Genomic DNA, 26637 nt, shown 5'->3' on the forward strand with positions numbered 1-26637 from the left:
GTTCTGATAGTTGCCCACAATTGTTGAGCAAGTTGTTTTTCGGTGTTAATTGCAGCAAACATTGTCAACAATGGTAAGCTTGTGGTAGTGCGGTTGGTTTTACACGGTCGGTGTGGTGTGGTGTGGCTATACTTTACAATTCTCCCCCTCCAGCCGCATTTAAAATTGATGGTCATCGGCCATCCATTCTAGTTATGTCTCTGCACAGCTTCAGCTTCTCTTGAACACCGAATTTTGTTAACATGTCTGTTGGATTCTCCTTTGTGTGGATCTTTACTAGTTTCAGCAATTGCTGATCTATTACTTCGCGTATCCAATGATAGCGAATGTCAATGTGCTTTGTATAGGAATGATACATTGAGTTCTTGCTCACTTTGATTATCACAATGTATTTTGTAGTCTTCTTACTTGATGCCCAGTTCTGTGAGAAAACACTTTAACCATAACATTTCCTTACCCGCTTCCGCTACGACAATGTACTCTACTTCAGTAGTGGATAAAGCAACACACTTCTGCAATTTTGACTGCCATGAGACAGCTCCCCCTGTAAAAGTGTAGAGATAACCTGACGTAAACTTTCTACTATCAGGATCTTCGATCATATCTGCATCTATATAGCCTTCTAAGATTGGATCACCTCCCCCGTAGCACAAACATAGCTTTGATGTACCTTTAAGATACCTGAGAATCCACTTGCCTGCTTCCCAGTGTTTCTTTCCAGGATTTAAAAGAAATCTGCTCACAACACCTACTGCATGAGTAATATCTAGTTTGGTACATACCATTGCATACATCAGATTTCCTAATGATGAAGAATATGGTATTGATGCCATCTCCTCTATCTCCTCTTTGGATGAGGGGCACGACTTCTTACTCAACTTGAAATGATTTGCAAGTGGAATGTTGACTGGTTTGGCTTTATCCATATTAAACCTCTTTATCACTCGTCCAACCTATTTCTCCTGAGATAGCCGTAACCTTCTATTCTTCCTGTCTCGAATTATCTGTATTCCCAAAATTTGTTGAGCTAATCCTAAGTCTTTCATATCAAAGGATTTAGACAATTCCTTTTTCAGCTGACTAATTTTCATTGCATCTTGTCCAACGATCAACATGTCGTCTACATATAGCAAAAGTTCAATGAAGTTTCCATCTGAAAATTTTTGAATATAAACATACTAGTCTGCTACAGTCCTCTTATAGCCTTGACTCACCATAAATGAGTTAAACTTCTTGTACCATTGTTTTGGTGCTTGCTTGAGGCCATACAAGGTCTTCTTCAGCTTGCAAACGAGGTTTTCTTTCCTTAAAACCTTAAATCCTTCTGGCTGCTCCATGTAGATTTTCTCATGTAAATCACCGTAAAGAAATGTTCTCTTCACATCCATCTGTTCAAGCTCTAGATTTAAACTTGCTACTAAACCAAAAATGACTCGAATTGAAGTCATTTTTACCACTGGTGAAAAATCTCGTTGAAGTCGATTCCTTTCTTCTGAAGAAATGCCTTAACCACCAATCGGGCTTTGTTTCTTGAGCTTGAACACCCATTTTTTCTTTAGTGCCTTCTTTCCTGTTGGAAGCTTAACCAACTCATAATTATGATTTTTCTCCAAAGATTCCCACTCATCTTGCATTCTTTGCAACCATTTTTCTTTGTCTTTATGAGAAATAGATTCCTAGAAATTCTCTGGCTCCCCCTTTTCAGTAAACAGAATATACTCAGATTCTAGAAATCTCTTTAATGGAATCACCCTTGTTCAGATCTCCGAACTTGTAATCCATAGGTTTTAAAAGGTGTACCATCATCTGACAGTGGTGATAGTCCTGCAACTTCTTGAGAGGATTGAGTCTCCCCCTGCTTAATATCCCCTTCTTCCTCCTCGTTTGCTTCTGGCATATCTTCATGCACCTCGTTATCTTCTATGCCTATTTATGTTGGTGCTGGATTATGACCAAAATCTTCGGCACTAGAACTACGATTAGGAGACATTCTGGGCTTTTTGATGTCTTCTATTGTCTACTTTCCATCGAACACTACGTCTCTACTTCTAATAACTTTTTTTGTTTTCAGGTCCCATAACATGTATCCAAATTCTTCATCTCCATATTCTATAAGGATGCATGGAGTAGATCTTGCATCGAGCTTCTGTCTGAGCTCTTTGGATACATGTGCATAAGCTAAACAACCAAATACTCTTAAGTGAGAGTAGGAGTGTAACAGCCCAGACTATCCACATGCGATATTGTCCGCTTTAGGCCCAGCCCACATAGTTTTGTCAAAATGCGTCGCAAAGGAAGGTATCTACACCACCTTATAAGGCGTGCTTCGTTCCCCTTTCCAACTGATATGGGACTTCACAAGGAGGAAATCTTACCCGACCACACTTTCTCCGGAATTTCAAAATTCAACATTACTGAAGGTGATCTGTTGATTAAATAATAGGCAGCATGAACAGCTTCTCCCCAGAATGGCTTTGGCAGCTTAGCCATACTGATCATACTTCTGACATTTTCCATAATTGTCCGGTTCATTCTCTCTGCTACTTCGTTATATTGTGGGATGCAAGAAACCGTCTTCCCATGTTGAATACCGTGTCTTCTGCAGTAAGCATCGAACTCCTTGGAAGTATACTCGCCTCCATTATCTGAGCGGAGACATTTCAACTTCTTTCTTGTTTCACGCTCTACCATGGTATGAAATAGTTTGAAGTAATCCAATACTTGGTCCTTGGTCTTCAAGAAATATACCCACACCTTCTGAGAAGCATCATCAATGAAGATTAGGAAATATTTGTTGCCACCAAATGATTCCACCTCCATGGGACCACAAACATTAGAGTGCACCAGACTAAGCAACTCTGATCTTCTTGATGTAGAGGAACTAAAAGAGATTCTATGTTGCTTACCAAACAAGCAATGGCTACAAGGATCTAGCGCAACATCCTTGCAAACAGTGATAAGCTTCTTCTTTGCCAAAGTAGACAATCATTTTTCACTCATGTGACCGAGTCTCTGGTGCCACAGATTTTGAGATGCCTCTCCTTCTGCAATGTTGAGGCTATCTGCACATATCTTCACATGAATCTTATACAACATTCAACAAATATGTCCTCGAGCAACAACTATGGCACCTTTTATCATTCTCCACGTGCCTTTACTGAAATGATTGTCATAGGCTTGCTTGTCTAATGCTGCTCCCGAAAGTAGATTAAGCCGAAGGTCTGGAACATGACGGACATCCTTCAATGTTATTGTACAAGCAACATTCATTTTCATTTGAATATCACCAGTTCCCATAATCTTTGCGAAACTAGAATTTTCCATCTTTACCGTACCAAAGTCTCCTACTTTGTATGTTTTGAAGGAATTTCTATGTGGAGTGACATGGTAGGATGCTGTAGTATCGACTACCCACTCAACCTCTTAGGTTGATATATGAAGGCATGCCTCTTCTTAGGTAGAGTAGAGTGCCACTTCTCCTATAACAGTGACTAGTGTCTCTCCATCCTTCTTCAGCTAATTACCTTGGAGTCTCCGCTCTCTCAACAACTTTCTACAGTTCCTTTTCAAGTGACCCTCCAGGCCACAATAATAGCATTTATATGATGATTTCCTGCCATCTGTAAATCTACCTCTGCTCTTGCTCTGCCTCTCCCCCTATCTCGACCATCTCTTTGCTGTCTTTCCTCTTTTTGTGACAAGGGCATGTGATTGGTCCATGCTAATGTCCTTTCTTCTGGCCTCTTCATTGAATAGGGCATTCTTGACCATAGACATAGTAAGCTTACCATTTGGAACCGAATTACCAAGAGAGACTATCAATGTCTCCCAACTGTTTGGAAGAGAGCTTAAAAGTAGGAGAGCCTTATCCTCATCCCTTAGTTGGTAATCCACAGCAGATAGTTGATTTACCAAGCTTTGGAACTCACTGGTATGCTCGGCTACAGAAGTTCCACTCTGTAATTTTAGATTTACCAATCATTTAAGCAACAAGGCTTTGTTCCGAGCAGTCTTGGCTTGGTACATGTCCTCAAATTTCTTTCAAAGGATATATGCATTTGTTTCCTTAGCAACATGATGGAAGACATTGTGGTCAATCCATTGCTTGATCTGACCGATTGTTTTATTGTTTAATTTCTTCCATTCTGTTTCTTTGCTGGGATTGAGGTTTACTCCTTTAGCTTCTATAAGATCAAATAAATTCTTACAATTGAGGAGATCTTCCATCTGAGGTCTCAAAAGTATATAATTTATGGCAGTTAGCTTAACCATAGCTCCCGAAGATGATTCTTCCATTGACATAATGGCTTGACCAAAAAAACGAAGCTGAATTTGGCAAAACAGAGTTAAATGTTGCATCCGAAATGGCCGAAAATGGTGGAATTGACTCTTCTAGGGTCAAAATATAATTACCAAAAAATTTAGGGCAAAATGCAATTTCCTAAAATTTTGAAGTCAAACTATAAATACAGAAACTACAGGGACAATGTGTAATTTTCAAAAATACAAGGGCTATTCCATAATTTTAGAAACTTTTGCTGATGTGGCAGAGTGTGATGATGTGTCCACATGTGGCAGTTGATGTGTCGCTTGCATGGCAGATGACATGTTGGGTTGCATGGGGGATGACGTGGCTACTTTCGATGATGTGGCAGATGATGTGGCTGCTGAGGTGGTCGTCTTAACCTCCAGATGGCGCGTGTGGAGCGTGATTGGTTGCAACAAAGTTTGGGCGGTGTGTGTACGCAAGTGCGGCGTCGTGTTTCTTTCCGACAAACTTGGTTTTTCTCTTCTCGTCGAGTAATTTCACCTGGTATCCTTAAATCGTTGATTTGAGGAACTTTTTGAAACACCAACTTGAAGAACATAGGCTCTATTTCTTCGAATTTGGAACCCAAGCTCTCAGCCTGGAGCTCTGATACCACTTGTTGTGGTTCTCTGACCACTGTAGAAAAGCAATATGGGAAGAAAAATGAAAAGAATTCTATTACTCTCTTGGAAATAGAATACAAAACACAAAAACTTCTCTCTCCGATTCTCACATGGAATCTCTCTCTATTTTATCAAATTCTAACTGGAATTTGATTACTTTTCTCTCAAGCTCTCTCTGGAGACTTCAACACTCTCTCTCGGAGTTTACTCTCAATACTCCTCACTAAGGATGATATTGAGCTTGCTTGGATTAGGATGCCTTGCATGTAACAAGATGGAGCCTATTTATAGGCTCACAAGGTTGGTTGAATGGCCACCATCTTCAACCGGTTCTGACAGTTGCCCACAATTGTTGAGCAAGTTGTTTTTCGGTGTTAATTGCAGCAAACATTGTCAACAATGTAAGCTTGTGGCAGTGAGGCTAGTTTCACACTGTCGGTGCGATGTGGTGCGACTGGACTTTACACTTATCGCTGCAATTCAAGAAGGTGATTGGGTTCCTCACCTGAAGAGTGCCTTCGACAGAGATTTCAATCACTTCTAGTTTTGTTATGTTCAAAACGGGTTTCGGAATGGTGTTCGATGAGTTATGGTTTTGGTAAATGATTTCGAACCATTCGTTAAGGAAACAGCCCTGTTTGATCCCAAAGGGAATGGGATGCTAACATTTCCACAATGTGAATCACAGCCATACTTGCCTGCTGGTATATCTGATATGACTTGATTGATCATAAGCCATGAAAACAACAGAAGAAGATAAAATGGAAATTATTTTCCCACCATTTTTTTCTTTTTCTTTGTTTTTGGTTGTTTTCCTCGTTATAGTTCTTAATCAGTATATATACATATAATTCGATCCAAAAAGAAACATAAATGTATTGAAATTTCTCCGCAACTTCGTGCTTAGACTATGTCGTATATTATCTGACCAATAGTTCTTCATTTAGACTTCATGCTTAAACAACGCTGCACCCAAAAAGAATGTTTTATTTTATGAGCAGTCACATGAACGACACAATGTTTAAACAATGTTGTACCCAAAAAGATATAGATCATGTTTCTGCATCAATTTTCCAATATTCTGGCCATTAATCCAACTCTCACATTCTTCCCAATGAAATAAAGAAATTAGGTCTGACAAAATCTCACATGATAATTTACGGATTTTGGTTAACGATATCATATTGGATCCGTACTAATATCATCCAATAAGATCCAAAAAATTAAAGGATTTTAATGAGTGAAACACAATAAACACGATAAACCCATTGAAAAAGAGTATTTTGATAATTACATAAGTTTTATAATATTAAAATTACTTAACTTATTGTTAAATATGTATTAATTTGTTTTTTTAGTTTAATTTTTAAAAAATCTAAAAACAAACAAGAATTTTTATAATTTTTATAAAAAAAAATATTATTTTATTATTTCAAAACTTAAATAAAATTAAAATTTTCAACTTTGTATTTATCATTAATGGATTAACGGGTTGGGTGATGGGTTACACGATAATTTATCGAATGGGTTTGGGTTTATCTATTTTCAGACAAAAGCTTAATGAGTCGTATTTGGGCTAACTTAATTCCATACGAATACGATATAATACGACACGAACACGATTTAATACGACACATTACCAGACCTAAAGGACATACACATTTTTCTTTGAAATGTGAAATTGACGAAAAAGCACAAAGGAATTAAATTTTGTGCAATTAATAACTAAGTTGGTAGAGAAATCCATTCTTTTATAATAGTTCGGTTTGTCCCTTTTTTCCCCACTTTTTTTTCTAACTTTGATTGTGTGTAATGTTAAAAAAAAAAAAAAAAAAACAAAACAAATTTAATTGAGTGCAATTTAGTACTTACCTCAATGTTTTTAGTAGTAGTTGGTGTTATAGTTTGTTACTTATTTCAATAAATTACAATTTTGTTTTAAGAGACAAAGAAAAAACATAAACACTAAATTGAATATAATTCCAAATTATATTGGTCTTTTTGCTTTTTTTTCTTTTTTTTCTTTTTTTTTTTTTTTTTTTTTTTTGGTGGTTGTTTATCCTTTGACATTTTAACATACTCCAACTAACATTTTCATTTAAATATATATATATATATATATACTTTAACTAATATGAACAAACATTTTAGATAAATAAATATCAAAAATCAAAAAACAAAGAAACTTGTAGTTCTAAGGCATAAAACTGTTACCCATCATCAAAACGGAGGATGAATAGGACCTTGTTAGAAAAGATCAGGTGCATGTTAGTGAGTTTTGGCTTGCCCAAGTTTTTTCTGCTTATATAGTAAATAGATGTTCTTCTACTGCTCAAGAGAAGAAAAATGAAGTGGTACAGCGGCATATTATTTTTGGCTAAGAGTGTGTGGTTGTGCAGCCTATGTTCACCTAACGAAAGGAAAACATGTACCTAGGTCCAAAAGTGTGTGTTATTGGGTTATATGTCGTGAAGGTACTAAAGGATACAGACTTTGGGTTAGATCTTCCCAGGGGTTTAAAACTATAACAAGTAGATATGTTATGTTTGATGAAAACAATATGCCTTGTTTGAATGATAAGCTTGCAGATTCAAATCAATCACCAAAAGATAGGAAAGTTCAGTTTGAGGTGGAGCCTTTTGATCAATCAGAATATAAAAAGGTGCCACAAAAAGAAGCTAAAATTGTACCAATTAATTCAGCAACAAGTGCATCAAGAGGAACCAGAAACTCAGCAAGATGAACATTCACCACATCAAATTTAGATATCAGTGATTTCTCAACAACTCAATCCACTTCAAAACTACCAGTTGGCTAAAGACAGACAAAAGAGAGAGGTAAGAAGTCCTGCTAGATTTAATCCTACTAACCACGACATGTTTGCCTCAGTTTCCTTTCAGGAACTCTTTTGGAAATGAGCCTAAGACATACTCAGAAGTATGAAAAGCACTCGTTCGAAACAGTGGCAAAATGCCATGTTAGAAGAAATGTATTCTTTGAATAAATATAATTCTTGGATACTTACTCCCAAGCCTTCTAGTTCGAAAATTGTTGATTGCAAGTGGATTTACAAAATCAAGGAAAGGAAGGAATGACAAGTGAAAATCAAGTTGAATTTAGTTAACGCTAGTTGAAGGGGATTTACACACGTTGAAGGGATTGACTATAGTGAAATCTTGTTTCCCGTGATAAAGTATACTACAATAAGAATAATCTCGTCTTCACACTTTGACCGAGAATTGGAGCAGTTGTATGCGCAAACTACAATTCTACATGGTAAATGAAACCATTTTTATGAGACAACTAGAAGGTTTTGAAATGAAAAATTCAAGGGAAGAAAACTTGTTTACCTTCTACATATATCTCTTTATGGTTTGAAGCGTATAAGGAGGTTTGACAGCTTTGTACAGTAGATAGGATTTAAAAAAAGTAAATTTGGTTTTGTAAGTTGGTGTATTTACCAATGTGGACTTCTTACCCATATACATGTTTGAGGTTGGCCTATCCAGAAAGATGCCAACCTTGCTTGGGGAAAAAATTCAAGTACTTGCGGAGTACTGTACACCTGGATACTCCTGTGATTGTTTAAATGACATCTCGCCAAGTTTGCCACATCACCTATCTAACCAAACCTCTGTGGAAACGTTGCCTTCTTCCTTCTAATTCCTCTGTTCTCAGTGTCCTCGATCTCTGCATCATCCTCTCTCTTCATTTATCATGGTACTACATTTTTCATGGTACTGAAGACTTGAGATTTTCAATAAACTCAACACTACGGTTTAGATGGACGGGGCATGACGACTAACGAGTCCGACAGAGGTTTGACGAGATAGTTGGTGTGGCAAATATATCCAAACGTCACTAAACCAATGGCAGGAGTATCCAGCTGTACAATACTCCGGGAGTACTTGAATTTTTTTCCCTTGCTTGGATACCATTTTGCAATGGCCCACCAGCTGACCGATTGAGCCTATTCCAAAAATCTAGCTAAATTGCTTTTGGGATCTTAAGCCGACATTTATATACCATATTAGGATGGTATATGGTTAATTTGAAACTTTAACCTTGGTGGCACCAGCCAAATCTGGGGTTCTACAATTTTTGCAGGGACGTGGCTGAGCTAGGAGTTGTGAATTTGGAGAGAATTTCAACTAAACCTAAGCGTGCTGATATTGGAACTATAGGTTTCGCCAGTGAGTAAGTTTGAATCTTGCAAAAAGGTTACTCAGAATTAACACAGGTTGAAAGATTCAGGACAAAAGTGAGCGTGTAGAAAAAGTGATCCTGGCTCATGTATCCTCTTTGAATCAAGGTGGAGATTGTTGAAGTTTTTGTTCCAAAGAAGAATACTTTGCACAAAAATCTGCAGAATTAATTCCAAACATTTAAAATGCAGCGTTTTACTAATTTAAGTCACATCAGCATTTTCTAATTTGTGGAATTTGTGTTGCGCGTTTTGGGGCTGATGTTGCAGGGTTCTTATTCACTTAGCTATCATGTTTAGGCGATATCGGATCCTATTGTCATTCGAGCAATCCACAATTCCGATACCATTCAATACCGGAAGCAATCACAAGTTTTTGTGTTCGGTATGAAATGTGGGGACAGTGTTAAAAAACATAATAATGTTTTGGATAGGAAACAAAGATTAATGCTAAAATTGTCTTTTTCATTTAAGACATAATATTAATGCTAAAATTTGTCTTTCTCATTTAAGACAAAAAAGATCTTAAATTTGAGTATTAAGTTTAAAAGAAAAAAATTTCTTAATAAATTAAAATAAGTCTTTTTAATATTTAAATAATAATATAAAGAAAATCCTTAATAGCCAAAGAAAAATTTTCTTATTATAATGGAATTATTAAAATCACCAATAAATAGCCATAAGAAAAAAAGTCCTCCTAAAGTAGAAAAAAAAAATCAAAGTAAATAAAATTCACCTTAAAAAAACACAAAAAAAAAAAAAAAAAAAGAGAGATCAATTGAAGAAGCCGCAGGGAAGCCCTGCCCAATGGAACAACTATAAATCATTGATTGTTCATATAATGATCCTATTTGCCACTCCCATCTCGATGTAAGAAAAAAATATAAAAATATCGTAATAATAAAATAAGGGAAGAAAAAGTTTTCCTCCTCTCCAATCTCAATCTACTATCTTCAAAAAGTCTTAATCAACTAAAATAATTTATTTATTTATTTATTTATTTTCTATAAAGCAAGTCTCTTTCAAAGTAGAAAAGATTGGAGATAAAATTTCAAAAATAAAACTAAAAGTTTTACCTTTTTTATTTTAATTTTTACATGTTGCAAGCATTTTATTTTTGTAGATTCTATTAAGAAGGTGTATTCAAATTAAAATTTAATGTATTTAAAATAAGTTATAGAGTTTAAAAAATTTGATAAATTGTTATGAAATTTCATAAAAAATTTATAAAAATTCAACAAAATTTTTAAATTTAAAGTTAAATTTTATATTAATAATTTTTTTCATAATTTTATTGTTAAAATTATTTTAAATCCATTAAAATCTATTTTTTTTAAAATTAATAACTTTTTGAATACCTAAATTTTTAAAAAAATTTATAAAGCTCTAATTGAATATATTTAGATTTTAATGAATTTTTATAAAATCTATTAGAATTTAAATTGAATATTATTAAATTTATATAATTTTTTTTAAAATTTAAATTAAATATAGATATATTTTTAAATTTTTCTAAAAAATTTCAAATTTAAAATTAAAGATACTTTTTAAAAATAAAATAAAATATAAATAGACTTGTCAAACCAACAACAGATAGGATGGGCCCAACGGGATCAGAGAATGAAAAGATGGTATGAGTGAGTCCACCTTGCAAAAGTCAAACCAAGCGTGTCTCAGTTTGGACTTGACATTTAGGCCCAATCTGAATATCCAATAAATTTTGAAAGAAAAATTCCATTAAAAATATAAACTAAACAAATAACAAAAAACAGAATTAATATTCAACCTAAATAAACGAATATAAGGGATATGTTTTACTGTTAAGTTAAACCCAGGTATGTAATTTTCATAAATCAAATAAATATTAGTAAAGTTGGAGTAATACCTAATTTGCTGTTGGTGCTCATTATTTTTGTTGGGAAAACACCCCCCTTTTTTTTTCTTTTTTTTTTTTCTAAAATTAATGGAGGGGAAATGGAAGCATACCCTGAAGCACGTTCTTGGTTGTTGGGTTTTCTCTCCTTCTTATGGCATACATATCCACCCGCAGATTCAGACAAGTGGTCCTCGCAATCATCAGGAGGATTTTCACATTCATTTTTATCTGCCATATATAATACTACTTTTCCAACGTCTGCAAATTGGCTTGGAAAGAATTTCAAAAAATTAATTCAAAGAAAGAGAGAATTGGAAAGTTGAACAAGGGAATGGATTTCACCTTGGCATCCATAAACAAGAAAAGGATTTCCTTCAAAACCCTTTTGGCAGTAACAATAAATCCTTGGACAATTGAATATTGATGAAGTGGTATCGTCTCTTTTCAAATGGGAGGTTGAATTACATTTCAATCTTGAAGGGTTCAATTAATAATTCTTCTCCTGACAAGCCCAATAATATTTATTCTCCACTTTTTCGTTTTATTGTTGTTTTTTTAACTATTTTGACCCAAAAACAAATTGTTTTTTACTATTGACTCGATGGAATTTGCAATTATAGTCTGCCACATCAAGTCTCATTACTTTCCATAAAGTAATGGACAAGGTCGACATTGATATGGACTCATATTTATCAGGCAACAATAAGTGAAATGCAACACATACTAAATTAGCTGGAGTCCCAAATCATAAACCTACGAGCTAAAAGACAATAAAGGTAATTCATGCAAGGATGAATCACGACCAGTATCATAAGCTGAGCCAGTTGAAATGGAAGTAACATCCCATGGTTCAATAACTTGAGTTCTGACACATTCAACTTCTTCATGATTTTGTGGAACATTAATAGAAGTAGTCGCTTTCCCTAACATTTGAATCCCCTCTAACTCCATTGTCACTTCTTTCATGGTAGGTCGTTTCCTTCCATTCAAATTCAGGCATCTCTTGGCAAGATTAGCAACCACCATTACACCTTCTTTCGGACCCTTTAATACATGACCATCAAGAATGTCGAATAGACGACCTTCCTGCATTGAGACAATGAAATGCGTGGCTAGACTTCTTCCTACTTCTTCTGATCTCATAGAAATTGCTTTTTCTCCGGTCAACAGCTCAAGAAGGACCACTCCAAAGCTATAAACGTCACTCTTCTCAGTGAACTGGTTTGATTGGAAATATTCAGGATCCAAGTAACCCAATGTGCCATGTACAAGAGTCGTGATGTGAGTTTGCTCAATGGAAATTGATCTTGAAGTTCCAAAATCTGCTATTTTTGCTCTGTACTTCTCATCTAAGAGGATGTTTGTAGACTTTATGTCGCGGTGATATATGGGAAAGGAAGCAGCAGAATGCAGGTAAGAAAGAGCTCCTGCAATTTCTATGGCAATGCGCAGCCGCATTTCCCATGTAAGCGGAAACTCCTCGTTCTGGTTATGGATATATTGTGAAAGAGTTCCATTTGGTATGAATTCATAAACTAGAAGAGGGACTTCAGTTTCTAAGCAGCATCCAAGCAATTTAACCACATTTCTGTGATTAACTTGAGAAAGAATGACAACCTCATTGATGAATTCTGCAATTTTGCTCTCGTCCACTATTTTGGATTTTTTAACAGCAACAATCCTTCCATCGGTCAACATACCTTTGTAAACGGTACCTTGACCCCCATGACCAAGAATTCTATCTACATGAAACCGATTGGTCGCCTTCTGTAGCTCTTTTGAATTGAACAGCTTGACTGTGTCTACATTGACTTCACTTGAACATAATTGTTGTTGTAACAATAAACCACCATTTAGTTTGAAGAACTTTTGCTTGCGTTGAATTTTCCTTCTTTTCTTTGCCACTTTATATAAAAACCATAAAACAAAGTGTAGAAATATCACTCCCGATACGATACTGATACCTACAATATTGTCAAATCAAACAACAAATGATTTTTAATGTTCTTTCTGAATCAAACAATATTTCTATGGGTTATTAAGCAACTTTTAGCCAAAAAGAAGACTAGCTAACAAATAAATATATGCGCGCACGCTTAGTAATTTTTTCTTTTTTCTTTTTTTTCTTTTTTTTTCTTTTTTTTTTTTAAAAAAAAGATTTTGATTTAGTTTGTGTAAAATTTGTTTTCAACTTGTTACCTAACTACAAGATTAAGAAACCAGATACAAAATTTATATATATGTACTGAATTGAAAACCATTTTAAACTGATTATGAAAATAAATCTCATTATAACTAATGTGGGTAAAACTCTTTCAAAGATACATGGCATGATCATGACCACATATACTTAATACCACTAAATCTACAATATGATTACATATACTTAATACCATCAAATTGATGGTGTGCTTCCTAGAATCTAGCAGTGATAACCACTAAGAACTTTTTGTAACAATCTATCTCTCAAAAACATCTAGACTTTAAATTTTTGACTAAGATTGGTTAGGCGGACTATATATGGATCTCAAGTTTGACTTTTTAAATGATTAAGAATTTTTATTTGACTAATATATCATAGTATAGAATTTGTCAATAAGAATTTATAGACTAACAGCATGTGTAACTCTAAATACAGTTAAAAAATTATAGTTCTGGGAAGTTTTTAAATATTAGTAATATATTACTATCTAAACTAATCTTGGATTTCTATCTGTTAGTAATCCAAGGCCTTATATATACCTTAAAGAGCTTGCCGATAGTAAATAAAAAGAGAAATGCCCACGTTGCCCCTAAATCTCTAAAAAAGCCTTCCATGACCCTGTTCTGCTGCTGGGTAACCGCAACCTATTTCCCTCTACCAGTTAGGTCAAGCCATTTTTCTCTATCTCTAGCCACCTTCCATGACCATTCGCCAGGTAGGCTTGTTGTTTATCATTTGGCGACCACAACCTTCAAATCTTTGTTGAATTGCCACCTAATGCTCCCAAATCAATCTGGTGAAGTAGATGGTAATGATTTGATGGATCACCTGAGATTTTGACATTTTTCAGCCATTCAAGCTTGACCAATATACCTTTTCCACCATTTTAAAACATTTCAAGCTCAAATCCAACCTCTGTTTGTCAAAATTCTTCATGGTTTGATAGATCCATCAATATTAAGATTGATCAGATTTTTCAACTTGTTTTTTGGCCACTGATGAGACTTTTGAATCAAGATGAGTATACCAATCTATTCCTCGTCTCATGGGCTTTCCATCAATATAAAGTTTGCAATAGATTGTGTTTGGACAATAGTATGCTCTAATGGTTTAGTATAATATATATGCTTTATTTTTATTTTTCTTTCTCATGGGTCTTAAGTTGGAATCTTTGATGGATATGAATATGATTTACACTTCTCAATGTACTTGTTTTGGCTTCATAACTTGCACCTTTCCAATCCCCATTAAATCTGATTAGATCATCAATAATTTCCTCTAAAATAACCCCCAAAAAAAAAAAAAAAAAAAAAAAAAACACACATCGTATTACAAGGAGAAGTTTCTGATGAGTTATATTATATTGTGTGCGTGGCATGCAACTTGTTACCATGATTTAGCTAAATAGAAGATTTTTCATATAGCAAATATTTATATGTGAGTTATATTATCAATTGTTATTTAAATTTAAATCTAAATAAAATATGATAATTATTAGCACTTTTTACATAAGCATATGGGAAGTCATTCATCATTTGAAAACTATTGTATGTAAACATATATGTTCTGCATATAATTACCAAATATATATATATATATATATATATATATATATATATATATATATGTTCTGCAAACAACCCATATGCATACAGTATCTTAATTAATTGATACTGGCTGGACAGACATTGACTTGTCATCGTCCAACTTAAAAAAGTCCTGATGATCAAAAATAAAAGCCAAGGAAAAATGGAAATTGGAAATTAATAAGTTTTCTTTTGTACTACCAAAGAAAAATAAAAGAGGATATTGAATTATAAGCCCATTGGAGCAAAGCAAAAATTTTGAAATTTGTCTAAAAGTTGAACACTAGCGTACCAGTCCAGCGTATTAATTATGGTACGAAAAGCAGAATGAAATAAACGTTTATGCTTTTCTTCATGTGAAATTAACCTTGGCCACTGATTTTCTATCATACTTGAAGTGGGAATTTGACTTGGATCTTTACTTGGTAAGTTTTTTTTTTTTCTTTTTTTTTTTTTTTTTTTGAAGGACAAGAACATAATTATAATGATTTCTAATGAAGGGGAAATATACTCGAAACCAAAAACATAGGTGTGAAAGCATACTGCTGGAAAATCCTCACTCTTCTAACTCCACTAGGTTGTAATAATGTAAGAGGCCAATTAATAACATGGTACAACCACAAAAGAGAACAGCTCGTCCAAAGGCATAACACCCAGCAGACAAATACAGTTGTGTTGCATACCATATGCAAAAGTCATTTGCATGATAAATTGCACAAGTTTATTCACTTATATTAACATCATTTGATTGATCAAATACTAATGTCAAATAACTAATAAACAAGGCACGTCACAAAGAAGAGAGAGTTTCTATTACATAGAGAGACATAATACGGGCAAAGAATAATAATTCAACACACATCCAATTAAAAAGTTATATCATTTAAAGTATTTATATACATAATACTAGAATTATTCTCTAGTCGACAAATTTTCATCTAAAACAACACATAACCTAAATTAGTTATATGTATATTTTCCATGCTTGGTTACGCGTTCTCCCAATAAAAATTCATCCACATTCCAATATTACTCCATATTTATATATCTCATCCAGGATTCCAAAATTACTCCTCATATATGTATATATGTATATATGTATATGTATATATATATATACAATTGGAACCAGAAACATGTTTCTACTCCTTAAAAAAGGATGAAATTCTTGAACAAATGGACTACGAAACATATAGTACATAATGCAGTAAATTGGGTGTTTAATTTTTTTCCTTATTTGTTTTTTTTTTTTTCCTTTTTAAGTTGAAACATTTAAAGAGATATGGAAAATCCAGAGGCTACACATAAAAAATATAGTTCAGTTCAAATGTGATGAAAAGTAATTAAATTCATCTTATAAATTACAAGACTAGATAGCAAACAAAATGCCATCAAGATGTCGTCCTCTTGAAGGGAATTACGTGTTGTTCTAAGTGCTATAGTGGTAGTTTGAGAAAAACAAAGTCTCCTATTATAATTTACAGTAATAAGCTGACATGCAAACTTTAAATAGACTTTCCCCAACCACCAGATCTCATCGACCATTAAAGGGTAAAAGAATTTTGAAGCCGTACATTACTATGAAAAAGAACTAGCATAGCTAGACACTGAACGGCAACAGCCAACTCAGTTTTCCATTTTCAAAAGCACTTGCCTTTAGTAGTCGAGAGATCCCATAGATGCAATCCCATTGCTCGAATTTCTCAACTCCTGTCGGCCAACAAAGTCATCGCAAGTATTGCTGCTGTTCCTAAGTTTTTGGCTCGGGACAGAACTCGTTGGATTGAGGCCATTCTTGCCCATCTCTTGCACTTCTAGTGGAGACAGTATCTTGATATACCACACATTGTTTACAAACTCCCTGAAAAAAAAGTGCAATATTAATGTCCATGCGAGGCATGTTGTTACAAATAGTTGAAACCGCACAAATTAAACGGTTGCTAAATCATAAACAGTTCTGGCCATCAAAAGCAGTAACTCAAAAGGCAAAGTAAAAGGAATTCCAGGTCTATGATGCTTATGTACAAATTATTGAGTACAAACCAAGACTTCTCTCACCTGGGAGGAAATATGTCATGCTTGTCAGTAAATTTGGATGATGCTTATATTGGGCAAAAAATTTCAATACTGTAAATGCAGAGTAACATTTTCTAAGAGAAAGCTTGGGCAATAAAATGCAGATGCCACACATGCCTTTCAGTTCTGACAAACAAAGTGTATATAAGTTATTCATCATACTGTGTGTATGTGTGTGTGCACCTGCGCACATCTTATTGCATCCTAACCATTGCTTATTTGACACCATCAAACATATTGAATACGGTATGTGTCACATAACATAATACTTTTAGGATCAGGGATGAAATATTTTATGAAGTTGAGTGGTTACCGAGTAAAGGCCACAGAAATGTCAACAAGAATAAGAATAATTCAGAGAAATTTAAGACTTACTGCCAAGGGTCATCACCAAGGAGAAGAACATCATTCTCCCGGTCAACAAATACAAGCTGCCAGCCTGATCTCTGAGGGTCCTGTAGTTGGCCTTCAAGACCAAACATGCGTGCGAGCTCACTGCGCAGCTCATCATAGCTGCTGAACTTAGAAATATCCAGTGATCTCCCAAAGGACCCTGCCTTGTGAACCTGTCAGAATTGCCACATTATAGTTAACAGTCAATGAATCTCAACCAGGAACTCACATGATCATGAAGCGCACAAAAACAGAACATAATCATCAGTTCATAAGTTCGATATGTACATTAGGTATTAACTTTTCTTCTCTCTCTTCCTCATAATTGCAGTTCAAGCAGATGTAAAAATGAAAAAGTAAACATTACAATTGACAAAAGGTGGGATAACTTGATTCTTTAAAAATAATTCATTAAAGATTAAAAAATATATATCTAACCCCTAGCAAGTATTAGACAATGCATCTTAAATGCCTCTGAGATAGCATCTCAAAGAGAAGTAATGAAGTAGGTGGTGCAGAAAGAACAAATATTATATCTGAAAGTAACTTCATAAGCAGAAGTTAAGTCAGTTGATTGGAGACTCGGTTCTAACTAGAATACCTTTAAACTAAGCAACAAGCCAAGAGAATATAGCTGCATGATTTATTTGTCCAAAAGATTTTTTGAGGTAGAAACCTTAGTTTAGACCATCTATGATTGTTTATACATTTGAACAACTTGTTGAAAAGAAATATTGAAAAAAAAAAAAAAAAAGTGGGGAGGAAGCATTTAAAAATCTCATTACCTTCACAAAGGTTCTAGTTGGTGGATTTGCTTGGTCCACATTTTCGGAAGACTGCAAGAATCCTGATTCATCTACACAACTTGAAGTGGTCATGTCCGAATTAAGTGGAAAATCAGTGCCTGCAGCACTTGAATAATTTGAAGAACCAAATGGCATAGACAATGAATCATTTTCACTTCCAATGTTCCTCAGATTTGACATCCCATTCTGCAGCATAAGAGATGAAGAATCAATGTTAACTCCAAACAAAAGATTGCTCTGCGGATCTGTAGCACCTTGGTATGAAGAGTACTCTCTCCCAGGAAATGGAGGCAAACTAGCGAGCTCAGAAACATTTGATGATTGTGGTGTTCCCAACTGTTCCACCTGGGGCAGTACACATTGAGCAGTTCCAGATGGAAGCTGTGGCTCAACTGTGATTTGTTTAGATAACAAGGAAGAAGAAGAGATTACAGAGTTTGATCCATTCAAGTTTAGTAAGTGGGACCCTCCATCCTGGGATAGCGAACCTAGTATACTATGCATAGGGGAAACATCAGATGAGGAAATAGGATTTGTGACAGGGTCAGTAAAGGTCTGCTGCTGGCATTGCGAAGGGATTGCCTGCAGAGATGGAGAGTGGGACTGAGTAACAGATGCAAAATTTGATAGAGAAGAAATGACATTCGGAATATGTTGCTGAACAGACAACTGATGCAATTGCTGTGACTGTTGAAGTTGTGGCTGCTGCTGCTGTTGATGCTGTTGTTGCCGCTGATCACTATAGGGATGGTAACGTTGAATCTGTTGTTGGAGAAGCTGAGCCTGTGCAGGAGCCTGGTTTTCTTGAAAGCTTTGAAGAAAAGTACTTTGCGATTGGGATTGTGGTAACATCTGTCGTTGAATCAAACCAGCAGGTCCATTGGAAACATTTTGAGATTGTTGGAATGGCAGAAGAGACTGCGATGAACATTTTGTAGGATCTACTGCCCTCATTTCCTGAAGTGCAGCAGCTGCCATAGCTTGGTATAAATCAGGTTGTAAACCTGGCAGTGAAGCATCAAGCCTTGGCTGCACCCACGGTGTAACCCCAAATCCCTGGAAATTCAAAGATTGCATTCCCTGATCTCCAACCCCACCTTGGAGCCACATCAGTGGAGAATTAATGCTCATATCACCATCTTTGAGTGCTGAATTATTTGCATCAGAAAAATCAAAGAAGAATAAGTTGAATTTGAGACATAGTTCAAGAAAAAAATCAAGTGTCTTCCCAGTCACAAGCAAGAAAACAACCATACCGTGGAAACTGGGTAGTCCTGATGGCCAAGGTCGCTTCAGTCTAAGGGGAAATGGAGATGGATACATTGGGAAGGTTGTTAATGGCTCAATTTCCCACAATGAAACCCTTGGCTGCCTCTCCCCGGCTGTAGATTCATCCCAGCCAACCTACATCATCAACAGAAAATAATCAGTTATACATAATGAAACCAAAAAACTGGTCCACACTTTTAAGAAAACACTTTTTAATGATTTTAATTTGAAGTACTTTAAAGTACTGATAAGTATCCACATCATCAATGCTCACAACAAACCTTCACAGAGCGCCAATGTGAACTTGACCAGCGAACTGGATCTAAATCACTAATTCCAGTTATTGTACCCATGTATCTGGCCAAACATAACCAAGTCAGCAGAGGGTATCTTGCAGTTGTATTTGCATTTAATATTAAAGTACAGATATCGATTGCAGCATAGTACATATGGATATGCAATTTACAAGTAAATTTATTTTATGGGCACAAGTGAGTATGCAAGTAGTATGTATTTGCATATATACTCGAGTACTTGCTCATAAACACATAAATACATACATATAGATATATACTTTTGCTATAGTGGGCTTGCATGCTCACCTTATGGAGAGGCATATGATTTTATTTTCTATGCCTCTCCACACATGGAGATGCTTCAGATGCCCACCGCAACATGAGCATGCAAGCCCACTATAGCAAAACTGTATAGATACATACATATATATATATATATATAGAGAGAGAGAGAGAGAGAGAGCAATTATAATCACTAAAATATAATTAAGAACAGCACAGCAAGCAAAAGTATTTACCAGTACATTAAAATTACAAGAAAAACAACAAGGGGACACAGTACAGAAAGAGAAAATGTAGTAAATTGCGACAAAATCCAGCAACATCTAATTACAATACACAAAAGATGTAACCTACGAAATGCACAAGAGAGACAAACTGATACCTGATCAAAATCACCGGAACTGCATTACATTGGCAAATACATAATGTAATCTTAAAAAAAATTACAAACATAAAACAGAGTACCATTAAGCACATATGTTAGGTTCGGACCTATTACGTCGATCAGTGGGAAAATTATCAACTTTATGTTTGAGAAAACAATCACTCCCTCATTCCATTGACAGGCATATGAAACTCATATTGAAAGATAAATGTCTCGACCTACAACGGAATACCTAAAGGACCATTAAAAACTATATATGTGTGTGGGCCTAAGCCAGTAACTACTAAAGCTTTAACAACAAAGTTTACAAAATAGCAGCTTATACATATGAACAATGTGGACCAGATTTCCAGATTAGTTCTGAACATTCTGAATACAGCAGCAATAGATTATCCAAATGAAAGGGAACTCTGTATCTCAATCACTGGCTCTAAGGTTCCCAACCAGTAACAAAAGACATCGACCTAAGACATCATCATGCATCTCCTTATTTTAATTTTATCACATAGAAGGAAAAGGTCGCCACGGGCCCATAGGAGCAACAAAAGACTCTGTGATCATAATTTTAAAAACAAGATACAACCAAGCAGTCCAATAAAAAACTGGAAAAACAGTTAAAAGATATGACCGCCTTAAAATGCTTAAAGAAACCAGAGAGTATTAAATCTTTTTAAAACTATACTGACTTAAGTGAACATAAATAAAACTATGAAGAGAATCTACACCTACCGACGGACACTAGATTCTTCAGTCTCAAACAGCATTCTAAATCGCATGCCCACAGAAACCCGTGTATGATAGACAGCTTTAACATACTTGGCCAAGGGTATGACAAATTCTGAAGGACTAGCCCTGCAGCAGAGGCAATTTGAAGAAAGAAAAAAATAATAATAAATAACATACAACAGAAAGTTCCAATCTGTAGGACTAGCAGATACTGACCTAGGATTATAAAAAATAGTAAAGCGACTATTTGTGGCAGCTGCATGAGCTGCAGCAGCAAGAAGACCAATGTGCATGCTGTCACTTGATAAAACTGATGAAGGCATGACAGTCTGTGGACGATTTGCCCGTCGGATACCCAATAGCAGCTGATTCTTTTCATTCCTGATTGAATAGAATCCATTTAGAGGGGAAATAAGGAATCATTATAACAGGTTATAATATCTTACGATCATTGTTTATAATTGACAGATTAGAGACAGATGAAAGGAAAGTTGCTTGTTAAACACATCGGTCACACTAAACATAGCCTATATTTGCTACTTAGAAGTTTACTCAGAAGTCCATTGAAAAGATATATTATGGAAAAGAAAAAATCTAGCCAAATTGTACACAACCGAATGAAACATTTTAGCTTAAATGCTGTAATATGTGTCCATGGTTCATCAAGAATATAAATTTGACAATAATGATGAATTCAGAAATTATGAAGGACATTGGCGATGATACTAGACGTCTTAACTTGCCTCATGTTGCTTGAATTAGTTATATACATATCAGGAGATACAATTGAATAGGCAGTTAAAATTAATACCAGATAAAAAGGACCGAATCACCAGCAACAAGTCTTTTCGCACTAACAAACACACTCCATCCTGTTGTAAGAAGATGCCTCTTGGGCTGTCCTGTTTATTTAAAACAAAATAAAACAATAAAAAAAAAAAAAAAGCTGGAAACACTGATATAAAATAAAACTGCTAACTTCCCTTGTTTCACCTAGGTTGATCTATAAGATTATTTAGCTTTAGACACATTGTCTAATAAGTCAAGGTAAAGAATAAAGCTAAGAGATATACGTACATGACAATCCACTAATAATTAAGGTTCATTCATACATAAAAATAATTAAGAATATAACCAACATCATCACACAAAGGTTTTTTACCTTTTACTATGATAAGGAAAGGACCAATAGGATATTAAATTAACAAATAAACAAGCATTTGATCAACTGGAGGTCTTCTACCATCAGAAACTACATAAAAACGGACCACTCTTATGTGTAAGAAATAAAGAAGCAAAGCAGAGTACAAAAAGAAGGTTCATTAATTGTTTTCTATCTGTTTGGTTTATCACTCACATTCTCTTCCATCTGTTAGGTTTATCACTCATATTCTCTGCCTTCAATCTATCTTTCTACCTTTTCATTTTGGCAACTGAACAGCTACCTTTTTCTAATCCCTTTAGCTAGCACAGGCATGTGCAAATAGAATATTTAAGTCAGTTATAATAACTAGACTAGAAAAAATGAGCAGTAGAGAGAAAGAGTGCAAGGAAGGAACAATGTAATAGGATATTGAAGCAAGAAGACAATTCAAAAGGAGTGGGGAAGAAGAAATTTTTGGACTTGTTTCCCATTACAGAGCTCACTACTGCTGCTTCTGGTCCATCTGTTTTCTAGGAAAGCATATCACTTTTCCCGTTACTTTACTGGGACGATCTTCACACTAAATGCAATTCTAATTCTAGCTAAGACCTAGGTTGGATAGGAATGCAAAAGAACAGTAGCATAAAGACTTCATAGACCCAACATGTTAGTTGTGATGCTGAGAAGGACACAGAAAGACAAACTTGACCTATTATATTAAAGCCCAGTGCAGCCAGACTTTCCAAAAATGGCACATGAAACAACAAGGATGCTGATAAAATCTTTCACTAATTTGTAATTTGTAATTCAAACCAAAAATACATAGTTATAATAGAAATGAGATTGAAGCCGAGCTTCCAACAAAAATAGACTGAGTAATTGTGTGAAGCAAGACCACAATTCTCAAAGTTAAGCTAAGCATCAAGCTGTCGCAGCAATCTCATTTCAAATTGCAACAGCAATCTCATTTCAAATTTTTGCAAATAACTAAATCCACAAGGTAAAAATGTATGGTAAAGCGTAGTCACCGAAAAGGGGCAAATGAATAAATTTGCTCAACAATAAATCCACCTCGAAATATATGTCTGAATTTCCATTCATTATCATGAAGATCTCTTGCAATTAGCTCCTGAGCTGGGGGCTGCATTGTGTAATCCTGAATGAAGGATGAAAATAAAGTGTGATGAGTGAAACCAAGTTTGTTTGTAGCTCACAGAACACTATGACACAATTCAAAATGTGACCTACAAGAGGTGGAAAGACTTTTTCAGCTGCACGGCGAGGAACAGAGAATCCTCCATGAGTGCTAGTATCACTTGCAGTCAATGTTTTGCAGAAATAATTGGTTGGCTGCTTGCTGGGAGTACCCAATTCTGCAGGGAGGAGGTATACATCCTTTTGCTCTTGCTAAAAGGAAAATACTGTCAAGACATGAAGAACTACAAGTGAACTCATGATACCAAGCAAAGCAAAATTATTTACCGGACTCAGTGGCTGAAGGGTCATTTGAGCATATACTTCATCTGTCTCCACGTCTGCCTGTTTATTACAGAACTAAAAGTCATAGGAGCCCACAAAAAGCTCAAAGCAGATGCAAAATGAATCAGACTCACATGCATAGTGACATTGTGAAGCTGGCATATAAGCTGTGGGGGCAAGTTTGGGTAATTTGGAATATGAGCATCTACTTCCTTGTTGGTTGAAGCAGCAACCTGCACGGGAAATAACAATCACTAAAAGTATATAAGAATTAGCCATATCAGAAAATATGGCCCAGCCTAATGGAAAATCTACATATTAGGAGCTTCAACCGTCCAATCAAGAACATTTGCTTTCATGGTTGTACACAATACTAGAAGCACCAAATTAACACTTTGAGAACAAATTTATGAGATATTAAGTTTGCATGCCTAATCTACCTAATCATGTTCGAGGAGTAAGCCGTTTATGGAATGGAGAAAATGCTTGTTAACAATTCTTTGAAGATGGTCTATACCCAGATAAGTATTTAGTAAAATCTATAATTCTACGAACTTCTTTGCAAAATAAACAAGTACTACTGCAAGGACACTAAAGTTTTATTCAATAAGAAAAGTTCATACATTATGCTGTCCAGATTCTAGCTGCTCCTAGTAGTCTACAAGATAAAGTTAGGCTATGTATAACCATAAATCACATTAACAAGTAGATGACCATGTGGCGAACTATCCTTTAGAACAAAAGCATGACATTCCAATTCTATTATCTACAGGCCTTTATACATATATTCTCTCCTAGTAGTATTGAGCAACAAATTATAACTCCAAAAACCAGAGCCATAATCATCCAGTTGTACTAACCTGCTCACTGTGACCCTGAGGAAAGTAGACAACACGACTTCCAACAGGAGGCAGAGACACAAGAGGGCCCGCACATGCATGCCACAACTCGGAATTTAAACATTTCTTCTCCCCTGAAATAGTTCCCATGATTGCATTAATAAGATTACATAAAACAATCACAGCATCAGACTTGTATTCATCAGAAGGAGATATAACTCGTCAACAAAATTCACGCCACAAAGTAGAGTGAAATAATAAATGCCTGAAATATTTATACTCTAGGTTCAACTACCTCAAAATTCCCAATCATTTTGAATAAACAGAAAATGGGTTCAATCATTCCAAACTTTGGCCTAATAACACAGATGCGCCCGCATGCATAGCAGTTGCATAAAATATCACTCGAACTTACATTAAACGAACTCCTTGAACGTACATAAAACCACAAACCCAAACAAGAAATGGAAATGCAAAATGACAGTTTAGTCACCTTAACACCAAATGCTTTAAATAACCCATCACAAAACGCACGCAAACTTGCACACTTAAAAAGATAAAATTGCTTTCGAGAAACCCACATAAGAACCAAAGACGACTACCCAATGCCTCACATAAAAATACCAATTTAAGTCAAAGTTGAATCAAATGTGGGACAACAAAGACCTTACCTTCCTGAGGCTGATGATTAAACCCCGATGAGGACGACGAAGACGAGAGTCTCATTCTTTAAAAAGAAAGAAAAAAAAATACCAAACAAATTTCAACAGCTACTGAAATCCGCCCGAGCTCAACAATCAACTCCACACAAAAGATTCGAATAAAAAGAGCCTCTCCCTACTCCTCAAACCACATTGATCAAAATCACACCGTCCATTATTCACCAGTCTTCTCCGTACCATCAAATGCCGTAGAAAGCAAGCCAACCCACCCACCCCCCCCCAGCTCAAAAACCAGAAATATCCGCCACACCCTCGGAGAAAATCATCCAAAACCAGTACCAATACAGAAAACAACCCCTCTAACCCTCATACGAACCAGATCCTCTTCAACCCAACCCTAAATCCCATCAAGAACAAACCACATTCAAACCCTAAAACCAAACTTTACCCTCCAAAAAAAAAAAAAAAATCCAAACTTGAAGTTCCAAAAACTCCAATATTCACTCCAAAAGCTTCAAATAAGAAACCCTAGAATCCCAGATCTCAAACACAGAAACCCTTTACCAAGGAACAGTAGCTGCAGAAGCAAATTTGAGAAAGAGAGAAAGAAAGAGAGAGAGAGAGAGAGAGAGAGAGAGAGAGAGAGAACAAAGTGAAGCTTAGCTCAGTGAATAGAAAGTGACATTTTTTTTGGAAGGTAGTCTTTGTGGGTTTTGGGGATTTGACTGCTATGGTAATGGGTAATGGAGCTTTGCTTGCGGAGCTGAGCTCAAAGAGTGTGTGTATGTGTGTGTGTGTGTGTGTGTGCGTGTGCGTGTGAGAAAGAGAAATGTAGAAGGAGAGAGAGAGAGAGAGAGAGAGATTCTATTGGTCTTCGTCGAAGGGTCTGTTTGGTCCACCGTCAATTAATAGAGTGGTAATTATTGCAGGGTTGGCCTTTTTTTATTATTTTATTTATTATTTTATTTAATTTATTTTTAGTAAGAGATGGAGAGGAAAGGCTGAGGTGTGGGGTATTCTTCTTAGGGGGATGGCTGTCAGAATCACCAATAAAAAATTAAATTTAAATAAATTATTATATAAATTTAAAAATAAAAAATAAAAAAAGCTTCAATTATAATCTAGGACATCTTTTTTGCCCTAAATTTGTGCTTTTATTATCTACCTGACTTCTGTAATTATCCATACTAAATTCTTTCTTTCCTTGTCTAGCGCTTTAATTGTCTCAATGTCTTTTTCTTTTCCTTATTATTCTTACCAAAAATGAATCTGATTGAAGTGTCAATTTTATTTTTTTTGGGTGTGTGTGTGTGTTTTACCTTTGTTAGACATTTATCCTCTGAAAAATTTGTGGGAAATGTTGTTGCAATTTTTATTTTTTAGTGGTGGTTTTGGTAACATTTTTTGTTTCTTCATTTGTTTTCTACAGTTTCTTAAAAAATCTAATAAAAATTTATTCTATGATTTTTTAATAAAATA

General features: G+C 35.2%; 2 protein-coding genes across 2 annotated transcripts; both read right to left on the reverse strand.

The window, feature by feature from the left end:
• Positions 1-11473: 11473 nt before the first annotated feature.
• Positions 11474-12976, reverse strand: LOC107416643 (wall-associated receptor kinase-like 1). Its single transcript, XM_060816264.1, has one exon. The coding sequence runs from the start codon at positions 12708-12710 to the stop codon at positions 11766-11768; it is 945 nt and encodes a 314-aa protein (XP_060672247.1). The 5' UTR covers positions 12711-12976; the 3' UTR covers positions 11474-11765.
• Positions 12977-16118: 3142 nt separating this feature from the next.
• Positions 16119-25983, reverse strand: LOC107416662 (auxin response factor 6). Its single transcript, XM_016025187.4, has 14 exons — positions 25168-25983; positions 24518-24630; positions 23792-23890; positions 23661-23717; positions 23427-23585; positions 23250-23334; positions 21846-21936; positions 21251-21415; positions 21038-21160; positions 19627-19702; positions 19333-19480; positions 18056-19224; positions 17253-17443; positions 16119-16662 (listed from the first exon to the last, which is right to left on the reverse strand). Exons 1-14 carry the CDS (start codon positions 25220-25222, stop codon positions 16458-16460), a joined length of 2736 nt encoding a protein of 911 aa, XP_015880673.1. The 5' UTR covers positions 25223-25983; the 3' UTR covers positions 16119-16457.
• Positions 25984-26637: the final 654 nt, after the last annotated feature.

Source organism: Ziziphus jujuba, chromosome 4 (assembly GCF_031755915.1).
Source record: "Ziziphus jujuba cultivar Dongzao chromosome 4, ASM3175591v1".
In the NCBI taxonomy this organism is placed as follows: Eukaryota; Viridiplantae; Streptophyta; class Magnoliopsida; order Rosales; family Rhamnaceae; genus Ziziphus; species Ziziphus jujuba.

Bases quoted from the DNA above. Each gene is read 5' to 3' on its own strand.
- LOC107416643 (XM_060816264.1), bottom strand. From the start codon at position 12,710: ATGTTGACCGATGGAAGGATTGTTGCTGTTAAAAAATCCAAAATAGTG.
- LOC107416662 (XM_016025187.4), bottom strand. From the start codon at position 25,222: ATGAGACTCTCGTCTTCGTCGTCCTCATCGGGGTTTAATCATCAGCCT. The intron at 21,161-21,250 runs GTCAGTATCTGC...CCTCTGCTGCAG, and splicing joins ACTATTTTTTATAATCCTAG to GGCTAGTCCTTCAGAATTTG. The intron at 19,703-21,037 runs GTAGGTGTAGAT...ATGTTTGGCCAG, and splicing joins GAAGAATCTAGTGTCCGTCG to ATACATGGGTACAATAACTG.